At 36.2% G+C, this 13,495-nt stretch overlaps 1 protein-coding gene and 1 long non-coding RNA gene across 2 annotated transcripts in view; one reads left to right on the top strand and one right to left on the bottom strand.

Moving 5' to 3' along the window:
- Positions 1-10,247, bottom strand: part of WDR70 (WD repeat domain 70) — a 357,011-nt gene extending 346,764 nt beyond the window's left edge. Inside the window, exons 1-4 of the mRNA XM_056824559.1 lie at positions 10,096-10,247; positions 9,943-10,002; positions 7,790-7,873; positions 1,569-1,689 (exon numbers count right to left, since the gene is read on the bottom strand). Of these exons, the coding sequence (XP_056680537.1) occupies positions 1,569-1,689; positions 7,790-7,873; positions 9,943-10,002; positions 10,096-10,120 (290 nt within the window). The 5' untranslated portion in view covers positions 10,121-10,247. The remainder of the gene's footprint in view (positions 1-1,568; positions 1,690-7,789; positions 7,874-9,942; positions 10,003-10,095) is intronic.
- A 13-nt stretch (positions 10,248-10,260) lies between these two features.
- Positions 10,261-13,222, top strand: LOC130458499 (uncharacterized). Its single transcript, XR_008917860.1, has 2 exons — positions 10,261-10,546; positions 11,488-13,222. It is a non-coding gene; the product is annotated as an uncharacterized LOC130458499 (long non-coding RNA).
- The last annotated feature ends 273 nt before the right edge of the window (positions 13,223-13,495 follow it).

Raw genomic sequence — 13,495 nt, 5'->3', positions numbered from 1 at the left:
TACATGCCATGAATAATGTTGTTTACGATTCAGTTTCCTTGACACCTGCCCCTAAACTACAAACCTAAGCCAAAGGAAGAGGCACTTCAAGGGCTTCTCAATTACTATACCTGCTAAGTCCCTATTAGCATATTCCTGATATTGACTACCCTGCCTTGACACACTGTGGATCCGTAAGTCTTCCCTCTAGTACCTGATGCTCTTGGTTTCACATCTTGCCACATCCTTTGATAAGTTAATAAATTCCCTAAAACCTTTACATATGTGTAACACACACACTTTCCCAGATGCCAAATCTGGGAATTTGACACAGGACTTAAAGACAAATGCAGTCAAAGGATTAAAAAGATACAACATGAATGAGGAGAAAAGTTCACAATAAAAATCAGAGAAATGAAAGAATGGAAAGAAAATGGGTCAGAGATCATAAACAGAAAAGAGCCAGATAAAGCAGAATGATGCAAACTGGAGAATGACTTACTAAGGAGGTGGTTTATAGACAGATACAAATTAATACATACAAAGGGATATTACTTCAAAATAACTGCATGTTTGCATGCATGCATTTTATATATTCAGTCTTATTTAATGCACAACAGTAAATTCCATCAAAGAGAACAAAAGAAATGCTAACCTAATGTTACTCCTAATCCAATATTCTGGGTATCAAAGGGCCATTTTCTGGAGGAGCATTGTAGCTACTTTAAAAGATAATTATATGCAGTGATTTAGAATGTAATAGCATTCTTATCTTCCTTTTAATATTATAATCCAATCAGAGAGAATTTATCTAAATCTTTACTAAACTACTGAAAAAGGCATTTTTATTCTTTACAGCTACATATCCTTAAATTATACATACACAGCCTTATCAGCGATTCCCTCCTAACTTCTTTATTCCTTAAATCAATAGATTTTAAGATTTTTGGATTATTTTCCATTGCCCATTTCAAACTAGCAAAAAGTTTACCATAAATGTAAATTTTCTGAAAGTTTAAATATGCTGAGAAAATTTAACTAGACAAAAAATGTGAAACAATATCTTGCTAAGTTTGTAAGCATGTACTCTGTAGTCAAAATGCATAAACATATTATACTAAATTTGGCCTACATTAGGAAAATTCAATGGATTTAAAATGTTAAGACATAATTTCTCATAGCCTTAGATTTAAGAGAAAAAAACTCTGAATTTGTCTAAAAGAAAGAAAAATGTTCAAGGTTTTGTTCTTATACATAAGCAGGTTTAAATCTGACATTTGGTCACCAAACAATAATGGTAATATTATGACAATTAATTAATCAGATAATTAATGTTATTTTACTCCTTCTTAAAAATTCCTTCTTAATTCCTTCTTAAAAAACTAGGCACCCAGGGGGCAGCTGGGTGGCTCATTGAATTGATGGGAGGTCCTAGGTTCAAATTTGACCTCAGACACTTCCCAGCTATGTGACCCTAGGCAAGTCACTTGACCCCCATTGTGTAGCCCTTACCATTCTTCTGCTTTGGAACCAATACATAGTATTGATTCCAAGATGAAAAGTAATGGTTAAAAAAAAAAACTAGGCACCTGGAAACTGATGTAGAAGGATGTTTGGTCAAACTTGAGCCTGAAGGGATTGATTCATTATCTTCATGTTGCCTTCTTAATTCTTTCTCTTTCTGCATTTCTTCCTCTTTCTCTCTGGCTTCTGAAAATTGGAGGGAAAAAAAGGATTCATACTTCAAAGATTTCAGTATTTTAAGAAAAATAAAACTGAAAATGCAGTATTTTTATTGAAATTAGCAAGCATCCCAAATACTAATAAACAAATAAGGTAAATTTCCAAAAAAGTTCTAACAATTAAGCTCTGACATTATAATGACAAAGAAAAATCCATACCATGTATTTTAACAAAATGAAAAACAATACATCCTGCTCCAAGGCCATTGTGCAATTATAAAAGTTCTGAATATACACATGTATACTTGTAGTCACTCTGAGGTTATTCTGATTCTACAGATCTTGCTTTGCTATCATATCACATGTATGATTGAAAATCTGTTACCCTAAAAAAGAACTACATATCCCAAGAGGCCAGACACTTCCTCTCTGATATAGAATCAGCAGCGATGGTGGTAAGGATGGCTAAAAACGGCTAACCAGCCATGGGCACATGGTCTTTATTTTGTATCTTCTTTATTCCTTGATTTCTAATGATCATTAATAAATCTCTTAAAATATAATATCATCATTGAGATTTAATTTTAACTTTTACACACATGAGATTTTCTAAATTCTAAAAGGGAATATAGAAGTAATACTGTCTTGTCTTTCCTTTGTTTCATTATTGCTATTCAGTCATTTTCAGGTGTGTCCAACTCTTAGTGACTCTTATTTGGGGTTTTCTTGGCAAAGCTAATGGAATGGTTTGCTATTTCCTTCTTCAATTCATTTAAGAAAAATGATCAAATGGAAGCAAATAGTGTTGTGCTTTGCCCAGGGTCACCTCAATAACAAATGTCTGAGGCCAGACATGAACTCAGAAAGATGAGTCTTTCTGACTCTAGATCTGGCACTCTATCCACTATGCTGCCTGGCATATACAATAATTAATTCAGCTAATCCACAACCAGCTAACAAAACTAATGCAATACTGCCTCTCCTAAGTAAAATACATATGAATATTTTGAGGAGAAGGCATCTTTAGTATATAGTCCAAGCAACATGATTACCAGATGAAATAGTATGATCAGTTAGGTAATGGTTATTGCATGCCATTCTCAGTAAAATTTATAACAGTATCTAGTTTCACAAATTTACTAATGTACCTTAGGGGCAGGTAAAACTGGATTTTATCCTTTTTTGATAATTTGTATGAAAGATGAGATAAAACTATCTAAGGGTTGAATTAGTTAGGTTCTGTAGTAAGTCATCAAATCAACAACACAAAGATAGCAACAACTATACTTTTTGGTTTGTTCAGAACACAGGCTATGCTAACAGTATACAGGACTCAATGAGCCAAGCCTTATGTAGAATGTGAATATAGAAAAAGAATAGTAAAATAGAGATAACAGAAAACAGGAGGGAAAGATACAGGCATACACATCTGAAACAAGTAATGGAACAGGAAGATAAAGACAACAGCCTCAGTAAACAGCTGGTCAAAAATAGTACTGTCTTATATCCCAAACTTGATTTCTGCAGGTGGTGTGATCTACCTTCCTGTAATAAAGTCCAGAAGTTCAAAACACACACTGAGACAAGTGGTCCTCTTCTTCTTGTAGTGGCTACAAGGTGTCTAAGCCAGTATCTTTCCCATCACAATTGTTTTCTTATCACAGTAACAAAAAGAACCCTAAACCAAAGTTTCTTTCCCATCAGTGTCTTTCTGTTTTCCCAGTCCCCACATTTAGTCCTCGCTGGCACTCATAGTTAATCTAAAATCATATTCCTATCCAATATTTCAATTTCCTCTTGAGACACATTCTTATGAGTTTGTTGGCAGGAATTTCCAAAGCCAGATAGAATCATTAGGTAACATTATATAAAATATCAAAGCAAAATTAATACAATAACTATTACTAGTATCATAAGGCACAGGGTTTTCAATGCTATATTAATTCAGCCTGAACCTAGCAAGCAATCCCAAATGTCCCACTAAGATAGAGCTTCTCTTTTAATGTGTTCTAATTTTGATCCAAAATTTCCAATTCGGTTCAGATGACAAATAATGTTAAGTCTGATCAGATACAGACTTAATTTAAGGTATTATTTGGCTCCCACTAAACTACTTCTTGGCTAGCTAATGCATAATGAAGGGCTATTCAATTCAGCAATACTAACTTTAGTTACATTAGTAATGATTGGGCTTTACTGATGTATTTATTTATGAATCTTAACAAAGGATTAGTAAATCTAAGAATGGCAAGGAGATTAACTGCTATCTCATGATGCAGGATGAACCTCTGTGAGATATGATTCTCCATAAGCAGTGCTGCTAAGTAGTCATGCCAGGCAAGACCTGGAAGTGTAAGGTCTTGGGTGCAAATCTAGCCTCAGACATTTCCTAGCTATATGAGCCTGGACAAATCACTAAACCCCAACTGCCTAGCCCTTACAGCTCTTCTGACCAGGAACTGATACTTGGTATCAATTTTAAGACAAAAGGTAAGAGTTTTTATTTAAAAAAAAAAAGATTCTCCCATCGCTTGGGTATCACTAAGTTTAACTAAGTGTCAAGGAAACTTCAGGTTCCAGATTTATTCCTTTAGAAGTGTAGGATATGTGTGAATGCCAGATATAATTAATTATTCCCCAAATAGCAGAGTCTACCCTTCAAGGGAAATAATGTAAATCACTGCCATATGCCTACATACCCAGGCCAGACCAAGAGTCAAAGAGCCTGTCTAGAATTTCTATCAGGTGAGAAGGCTGGCTATCTATTCAGTACATTTTCCCATAACATTTCCAGGGTTCCACTGGCTAAGGTTTCCTCATATAGGTATCACTCTTGATTAGTCAGGTCTATACTTAACTAATTTTGACACTCACTGTACACTAGTGAAGTCAAATTTCCAGAAGAGTCTACAAAAGGGTTCTTTACTTCTCCTATGATGGCAATATAGGAAGCATAATTGTAAATGATCAAATTCCAGAGCCTGGGATTATGATTTGCCAGCCCCTCTATTCAAGGATAGGGCAATCCTAAGGGTTCCTCCCTTGTGGTGAGTACGCACTCAACAATTCTCTTTAACAACTGGGGTTGCTTTCTGCAATAATCTCAAATAGGAATTTGAATACCAGTCTTCATCTTCATCATTCAGTTGATGGAAGCTCTGCAGGTGAGTCTTCAGGTGAGTAAAGGGCTGGAAGAGGGGCTAGTTAAAGTTGTCACAGGGACTGGAGGAGCTGGAAGAGGTGACATCAGGGGTTTTACATGAACTGTTATTGCTGAGATGCCCCATGATCTCTGGACTATCTGAACACCAGCAAATGATGAGAAAGGCATACCTGGCTAAGTTGGGTTTTTAATGCCAACTATAATTTCAGATGAATCAAAATAAAGGGAAGAATATAGAGATTAAAATTTCTTAAACCTTGACTGGAATCTCATAATTTGATTACAAGTCTCTAAATTCTGCCAATGCAATTACAACAGAAAAGGGATTCATAGATTTGCACAAGAGATACAAAACACTGCTCAAGCAAACAGCTCCCTGAAAACTAAAAAGGAAAAAATAGAAGGTAACAGCTCCATGAGGCAAGCAACGTAGAAATGAAGTCAGATCAGAAAAAAATAGAAGAAATTGTAAATAAAATACCATGGCAAAAACAGATGGAGGAATCACAGAAAAGAAGGTTATATCCAACAAAACTAAGCATAATTCTACTGGAGTAAAATGAACCTTTAATGAAATAAAAGACTTCAAGCATTCATGATGAAAGGTGAGAGCTCTGTAAAAGTTGAAGTGAGAGCAGAATTAAGAGAAACATAAAAAGGTGAATACAACTGAACAATAAACAAGGAAAACCTGCTTACATTCTAATATGGGAAAATGATACATATGTTTTCTCTGAACCATATCATCATGAGGAATCATAGGAACCTAATTAGACAGAAGATATAGAAGAGGTTCTATTATGTCTTCTTAATCTTAAAAGAAAAATGGAAAAGGAGGGAAAGAGGAATACATTGAGGAGGGGGGAGAAAAAATTTAGGAAAAATTATCTTATATGATTGGGGTGCTCAAGTAGAAGTCAATATAAACAAGGAGAAAAGGTTAGAGGAGTAGTTGACAATTGAAACTCATTGTTATCTGAACTGGTCAAAGAAGGGAAGTATACTATATGTATATTATATATGCACAAAGAGTTGAATACAGTAATACATATTTCATTTGAAAGGGGAAATTAGAAAGCTTGATTAAGGAAGCAATTAATCCTAAACAAGACTCTTAAAAAAAAAAGAATGTACAAAAATATTTTACTTTTTTGGTGGTATCAAAAAACTGCCAAGTAAGGAGGGACTCATCAATTAAGGAAAGAGTAAAGAAGCTATGATATATAAATATGATGAGATATTCTGTGCTAAAAGAAATGATGGAAGGAATGGTTTTAGAAAAACCAAAAGAGACTTATATGAGCTGTTATAAAGTGAAATGAACAAAATCAGAATAATTTATATAATGATGGCAATATATTTTTTAATATTTTATTTTTTCCCAATTACATGTAAACACAATTAACACTCACTTCTGAAAATTTTGAGGTCCAAATTCTCACTCTCCCTCCCTTTTCCCCTCTCTGAGATAGTAAACAATTTGATATTGGTTATACGTGATAGTAAAGAAAAACAATTCTGAAAAATTTAGGAACTGTGGGGGCATATAGGTGACTTGGTGGATAGAGCACCAGGCCTGGAAACAGGAGGTCCTGGGTTCAAAGCAGACACTTCTTCGCTGTGTGACCTTGGGCAAGTCACTTAACCTCAACTGCCTACCCTTCATCACAATTCATAGTTGAGTCTATTAATTCTAAGAAAGAAGATAAAGATTTATTTAAAAAACAATAACAACTCAGAAGCTGTGATGAGTGTAATGACCAACCAGGGTTCCAGAGGACTCATGATAAAAGATGCAAGTCACTTAACCTTATTTGCCTAACCTTTACCCCCTCTGTCTTAAAGTTGTTGCTAAGACAGAAAGTATAGGTTTAAAAAAAAAAAGAAGAGGTTAAGTTACTAACATTCATGCAAATGGGCAAACAAAAAATAAAACAATAAAATTCATTGTTGCTTGGGCTTCAAATAAATAAATACTTGCACTACATTTTTGGTGAGTCCATAAAGAGTTGTATCTTAGGGAAGAATAAAACTAATACCCTATGATTGATTTATATTTCCCACTGAAACTGATCCATTAATTCATCAAAAAAATTAAAAGTCCTGGAGAATCTATAAAAGTACAGTTGAAAATGCCAGTAAGTTATGAGCATTCAATAATGGAAAATTTGGTCAGACCATTGTTTATTTAGTTGCAATTCTTAACATATTCAAAAACAATTACAGTGGAATAGTTTACCATAAGCCAAACTTTTTTCAAGTTCATGTTGCTTCCATAATCTTTTACCATTTTTTGCAGGTGAGAGTTCCAATAATTTTCTGTCATCTTTGTTGCTGTTTAGTTCTTTCAGTCATATCCAACTCTTCATGACCTTTTAGAGGTTTCTTTGTCAAAGATACTGAAACAATTTGACATTTTCTTCTCTAGCTCATTTTACAGATGAGGAAATTGAAACTAATAGAATTAAGTGACATACTCAGAGTCACAGTTAATAAGAGTCTGAGGCTAGATTTGAACTCAGAAAGTAGAGCCTTCCTACTCCAGGCCCAGCACTCTATCCACTGCATCTCCTCAATAGTTTGTAATTGAGCTTGCGCTCTATAAATAGTGAGGGATAGGACACAAGGCTTAAAACTATTACCAGGAAATATCAAAAGAACTAGAATAATAATGTCTCTAATATGCACAATGGGTACTCTAGAAAGGACTTATGATAAGATATAGATGGGAATTACAGAAGATGAGAAATTATAGTTGGCTTGTCCTCTGAGTTGGTAGTAGTGTTCACATCCATTCAATTGAAATATTATAGAAGTTTAAAAATCATAAATACTAGTTCAAGAAAGAAGGTATTACATGCAACTTTAAAACTACAAAACTTTTTAAAGTATTTAATTATAACTTTGCACTATTATGCAATCTATAGCATTTAACATAAATGAAAATGAAGTTATCTAAACTTACCCAAAACTTTTCTACTTCTTTCCACAGCTGTTCTTCGGGTTTGTTCAAACATAGCTTCCAAGTCAAATGTCCTGGCTTTCTTTCCTAAAATAGAAAGAAATGAATGATAGAGCTGGCTGATACTACACAATAAACAAAATTTTTGGATTATTAGTTTAATTTATAGTATACTACAGGATCACCACAACATATCACAAGAAAGTGATCAATGTACAAGAGATATCCATCTAGGTTCCAATTATCACCCAGAAATCTTGGTCATACTGTTGAAAGGGGAGAAGGGAGCTAGAAGCAAATAACTATGTCAGTTTTAAGTAATGAGGGTAATGAGGGAAAGGAGCAATCATCTGAATTAAAGAACTTAAGAGCCACTCTTCTATGTACCACTTCCAATGGACCAGGTCAAAAAATAACCTTAGTACATATAAAATGAGGATAATTACCAAACCTCAAACAGTAGTTATACGGCTCAAATAAGATAAATAGGTAAAATATTCTGCCAACTTTAAGGGACTCTATGTTAGTTATTAATATTTTGTGCACATATATATCTTCAGAGGTTTTATAATCCATACAGATAAATAAAAATTGGGAGAAAAGGAGGCAAGTTAAAAAGAAAAAAAAATCTTTGGGCAAGATATATTATGGATATCCATTTCTGTTTTGCAGGTTTGTGTAGGGGCTAGTAAATATTATTTTTGCAACTTTCAGAAGACAGAAAACACAGATGTAGTACTGATGAGGATGGCAGTAGCAGAAGTACCAAAAGTAAACGAGAGGTAGCATGAAACAGTCAGGAAGAAGTAAATTCAAGTCCCACCTGTGAAATACACAATCAAGGCAACATGATCACTTAACCTCTCAGTACCTAGAGCCAATATCTAAGAAGGTAAATTTGTAGAGCAGGTGTTAATTTCTACTGGTGGAGGGATTTTCTTCACTATTAGTTCCTCATACCAATGAAATCACAAGTCCAATATAAATAATAAATGATGCTTTTGTACTGAAGTAGTCAATATTGATCCACTAACACTGCACAGACATTAAGTCATCAAGTACAACCTCTTACCCAATATATTACTCCAAACACAATACCAAAACCATAAAGGAGTTTTGCTTTTTCAGTTTTTCTTTTAGTCACCTTTATGAACAACAGCATGCATACATGCATAAAAATGTACATATATTCATGAGAACTTGAAGCAGAGTCCATGTCTGTTGCATTGGGGAAAAAAAGAGAGAAAAGATAGATGGAAAATGGAACCTCAAGGTCTTCAATATTGTTAGAATCAAATATATCCCCAACAGCTAGCAAAGTGCCTAGAATAAAATAGGTACTTTATAAATGTTTGTTGATGGTTATCATAGAAATATTTTTTTTGCTTGCCTTCTAGGTGGACTAGAGGGAAGCAGAAAAATTGGAACTCAAAGTTTTAAAAATGAATATTAAAAATAAATTTAAAATTTTTGATATAATAAATATTTGTTGATTTATGTCAAACATACACTCACTGTAATTAAGCATTTCCTTTTATGACCATTAAGAGATGAGACCATAGCAGCAATCCATCATGTTTAGTGTTTGTTGGGGTTTTCCTCACAGGGATGCTTTGGCCATGTGTCTAAACTTTCACAGAACTATTCAAAAGGATTTTCCTTTACCCTCTAGCACGGGTCTCCCCTAGTGTCAGCAACACGGTTTTCAAATCACCACGATCTGCAGAAACTTTTCAGACCTAAAAAATTTAAACTACCTCCTCTTCCAGAGTAGTTCCCCATACCCGGATCCGCCCCCTTCCACCGCCGGCTTCTTGGTCCTCCTCCTCTTCTTCCTTCTCTCCCAAATGCCTCTTCTTCCATCCCCCTCTTCCTGCCTTTCACTTCCCAATCCTCCCCCATTTTCCTCATCTCCTTTTCTTCCTCCCCTTCTTTCCTCCCCCCGCACCCCTGTGAGTGGGTGACAAGGTGAGTGGACCGAGAGGCAGTAGGACTGGGCGACAAGGGGGAGGGAGGAATTAAGCAGCGCCAGGTTAAAGGGAACCCCAAAGAGTAGGAGTCTCCTAGGCTACACCCGGAGATCTAGTTGACAAAGTCCCCCAGGTGGATCTAGACCTCCTGCAGCTCCGCCCCGGCCTCGGTGCCCCTGAACTCACCAAAGCCAGTGAAGCCCATGGTGGAGGCCAGCTCTGGATCTGCAGCCGGCGCGTCGATGCCTGTGAGACGGGAAAGAAGAGAGAAGGGAGCCTCATTAGGGCCGGTCATTCTTTCCTGGGCCACCCCTGCGCCCGCCCGGAGTATGCACCCACCATCACTGCCTCCGGAGGTTTCCATGCCAGCTCCAGGGACCAGCACCAGCACCAGCACCAACCCAAACCCCCACACGTTCCTTCACTCAGTGCAGCCGGGCGGAAGCGTCCGCGAAGTCGACCGGAAGCTTCTTCGCAACCGGGCGGAAGCGTAGTCACTGACCAGGAAATGACGCAACTGACAGCGAGAGGCTCGCCTGGCTGAAGGTGGGGACTCGCGACTCTAGCCACTGAACTTCCCTGCCTAGAACCTCGAATACTAAAACGTACACAGGGTTTCAGGGTGGTGTGCTGGCCGCTGTCTTTGAGGAAGCTGCAATGCAACATCGCCTGTGCTCGAGGAGCTGACATTCTTTCCTTGGAGGCAATGTGTTCTTGCATGTACACGTATATACAGAATACATTTTAAATAGTACTGGGAGTGAGAAATAGAAGTGGATTGGGAAAGACGGTAAGATCCTCCATCATGCTGAGACTTGCGTGAGGCTTCAGGAATAGCAAGAAGGACTACTTGGTGGGATGTGTGGTAGAAAGAAAGTCAGGTACATTGAGACTGGAAAAAAATGGGTTTGGATCAGATTTTTAAGGGTTTTAAAAGCCAGAGAAAACTTTGTGTTTGTATTTTACGCCAGCAACATTATTCCACCAATTAAACTTGCAATCCCTGCTTTTTCAGCTTTCTTTTGTATATTGTCTACCCCCATTAGATTGTAAGCCCCTTAAGGACAAGGGTATAAATGAAGTCTAAGTCTTTCTCCCCTGCATATATATAACTATTAGGGGGAGATGCTTCTTTTGCTTCCTATATACAGGAATTACAGCACAAACTGCATGAACTCCATGAATCCGGAGCTGCAGTACAAGTAGGACCACTAGACTTTTCACCTCATGACCTGAATCCAGGAGACAAGGTATATATAAAGAACTTCCAGCGTACTGGAGGAACTCAGTCTTCCTGGGAAGAGCCATTCCAAATATTGCTAACTATTCCAACATCTATAAAAATTGGAGAGGACTCTTGGATTCATTGCTCACATGTAAAGAGAGCATCTTCTATTGAAACTGATTGACATGTATCACATGCATTGGAGATAATCCATTGACAAGTGGATGCTTGTCCACTTTGGGAACACATGGAATTCCTGAATTTTTTTCTAACTTTTATTATTACTCTTTTTTTATTTTCATTAGAATATTCAATTTTTCCCCTTTTCTCATTTCTTATACTTAAGGTACATACAATCAATATTTTTTTTTATTTTGCAGTGATTTTAGTTAAAATATATACTTGCTATAATATTAATGCATACCCAAACAGCTTTAGACTATGAAAACCTGCCAGTTATTGATAAATGTTATGGGACTGTGATTAATGATCGTGTCTGATTCCAGGAGAAGGGAAGAAAAGAGCCACTATACAATGCCAAGGAGCACAAGGTCAACAAGAACCATACCAATCCATGTGGAATTGATGAACTTCTAAGCCAATACAAGAGGACTTTGAATTTATTGTGAGACTCAAGATTGCTGCGTTTGACATATGTTAAGATGGAGGACTCCCTTGTATCCACACTCTTTGTGAATCACTCCCAGAGAAGTACTGAAGTTTGGCTATCATCCTAGTTCCCCCTTTCCCTGAGAATGAAGGAAAAATCATACCAGGGCATGACACTTCCCTATCACATAAAAATCTAGTCCCTATTCTGTCTTTCATAATGTGGCAACTTTCTGTAGTCCTGGCTACTGATTGGGTAAATGCTTAATTGTTTAAATCATTTTAATTGGACCTGTTATTCAAGGACCTGTTATAGATTTTTTTTCCTTTACTTGGAATTTTTACACATAAGACTTTGATAGTATATATTTCATCCAAAAATTATTTTTTTAATTTGGATTTTTTTTATTTCTCTTGCCAATTGATTCATACACCTCAAAACTCAGCCATGCATCCTTAAGTGATCCCTGTGTTTTTCAATCACCCTTTTCAGGGGGTTATGTATAATTATTATTATTTTAAATTGCAAAGGGTAAGTTCCTTTTGAGAGTAATTTTAGGTTAAGAAACATGCAACCTCTCTGAATCCAGAAAATGAACTGTTTGGAGAAGACACTATTAAGATGCCTGCACAGACCACAAGCTGCACCAGAAGTTCCAGAATGAACTTTGGGATGTGGTGATTTGAACTGTGTGGGGTTTAAATGCATTTGTTTTGTATGTATACTCTTATGCTGAAGGAGACTGCCCCCTAACTGGCTTTTTGTCAATGTGCCTAGCGAATTACTGGTTTTGTTCTCTTTTCCTCTTATTCTCAAATTATTATAATTTCTTAGCTGGCATATTTACAAGACCTAATAGAGACTAGTCTTCTGTGGGTCTCAGGGGGATATGTATAAATGGAGGTTTTGAACCTTTGACTTCATTCCCCAGAAGTCCTCGGTATTTCCCAGAATTCCCTATAATCTGTCCTGCATCTGCTTTGGCAAGATCATGTTATTGGTATTTAACTGGGAGTAACACCTCCCAAGTCCTCTCTTCTTGCATGATGCAGCAAGTATGGTGGTAAGCTAAGTGCTGGGATTTTAAATGGGCTAATCAGCCATGGGCACGTGGTTTTATTTTGAATTCTCTTTATTCCTTAATTTCTAATGATCCTTAATAAACCTCATAAAATGTAATATTTTATTATTAGAGATATAAATTTAATTTTTACACAAGGCTCCTATTTCTTATTTGTATCTCTTGTTCTCTGCCTCAATGCTTAGAGAAAAGTAGGTGTTTAATTCATATTTATTGCCAATTATCCCAAAGACAATAGGGAGCCATGCTCTTATTTAAGTAAGGAAGTGAAGTTGACCAGACATTCTCAGTTATATGGAGGCTGGATTGGAGTGAGAGAAGATTTATAGCTAGAAGAATTAGGACATCATTGCAATAGCCCAGGGAGAAGTCAAAAGGACATGAGTGAAAATGATGACTGTGAATAGTGAGAAGAGGTCAGATTGGGAAATATTGTAAAAGGTATAAATGGCAAGATCTGACAACTGATTGGTTGTATTGTAAAAATAATAGGCAATGAATTGATTATTGATTATAAACTGATTAAATACTCTCTTGCTGTGTTTACAAATTATATTCAGTTTATATCAGTGAAGTGAAGCTCATCAGTAAACTTCTCTTCAGGGCCAGGTGCAAGAATGCTAAAGAGACTCTTGTTATATAAAAATAAATTATTTATTGAGAATATAAGGATTAAAAAGAATTTCTAACTCTAAGGGGTTATAACTCCACCCAAATAAAACTTCCTGCTTTTGTGAACGTTAGATTACTCCACCCTACTTAGTCTAACAAAAACAGGAATGTCTACACACATACTTAAGGATTAAATATTTAGGAGGATGGC

This window comes from Monodelphis domestica, chromosome 3 (assembly GCF_027887165.1).
Source record: "Monodelphis domestica isolate mMonDom1 chromosome 3, mMonDom1.pri, whole genome shotgun sequence".
NCBI lineage: Eukaryota > Metazoa > Chordata > Mammalia > Didelphimorphia > Didelphidae > Monodelphis > Monodelphis domestica.
This window is presented reverse-complemented; position numbering and strand designations above follow the sequence as displayed.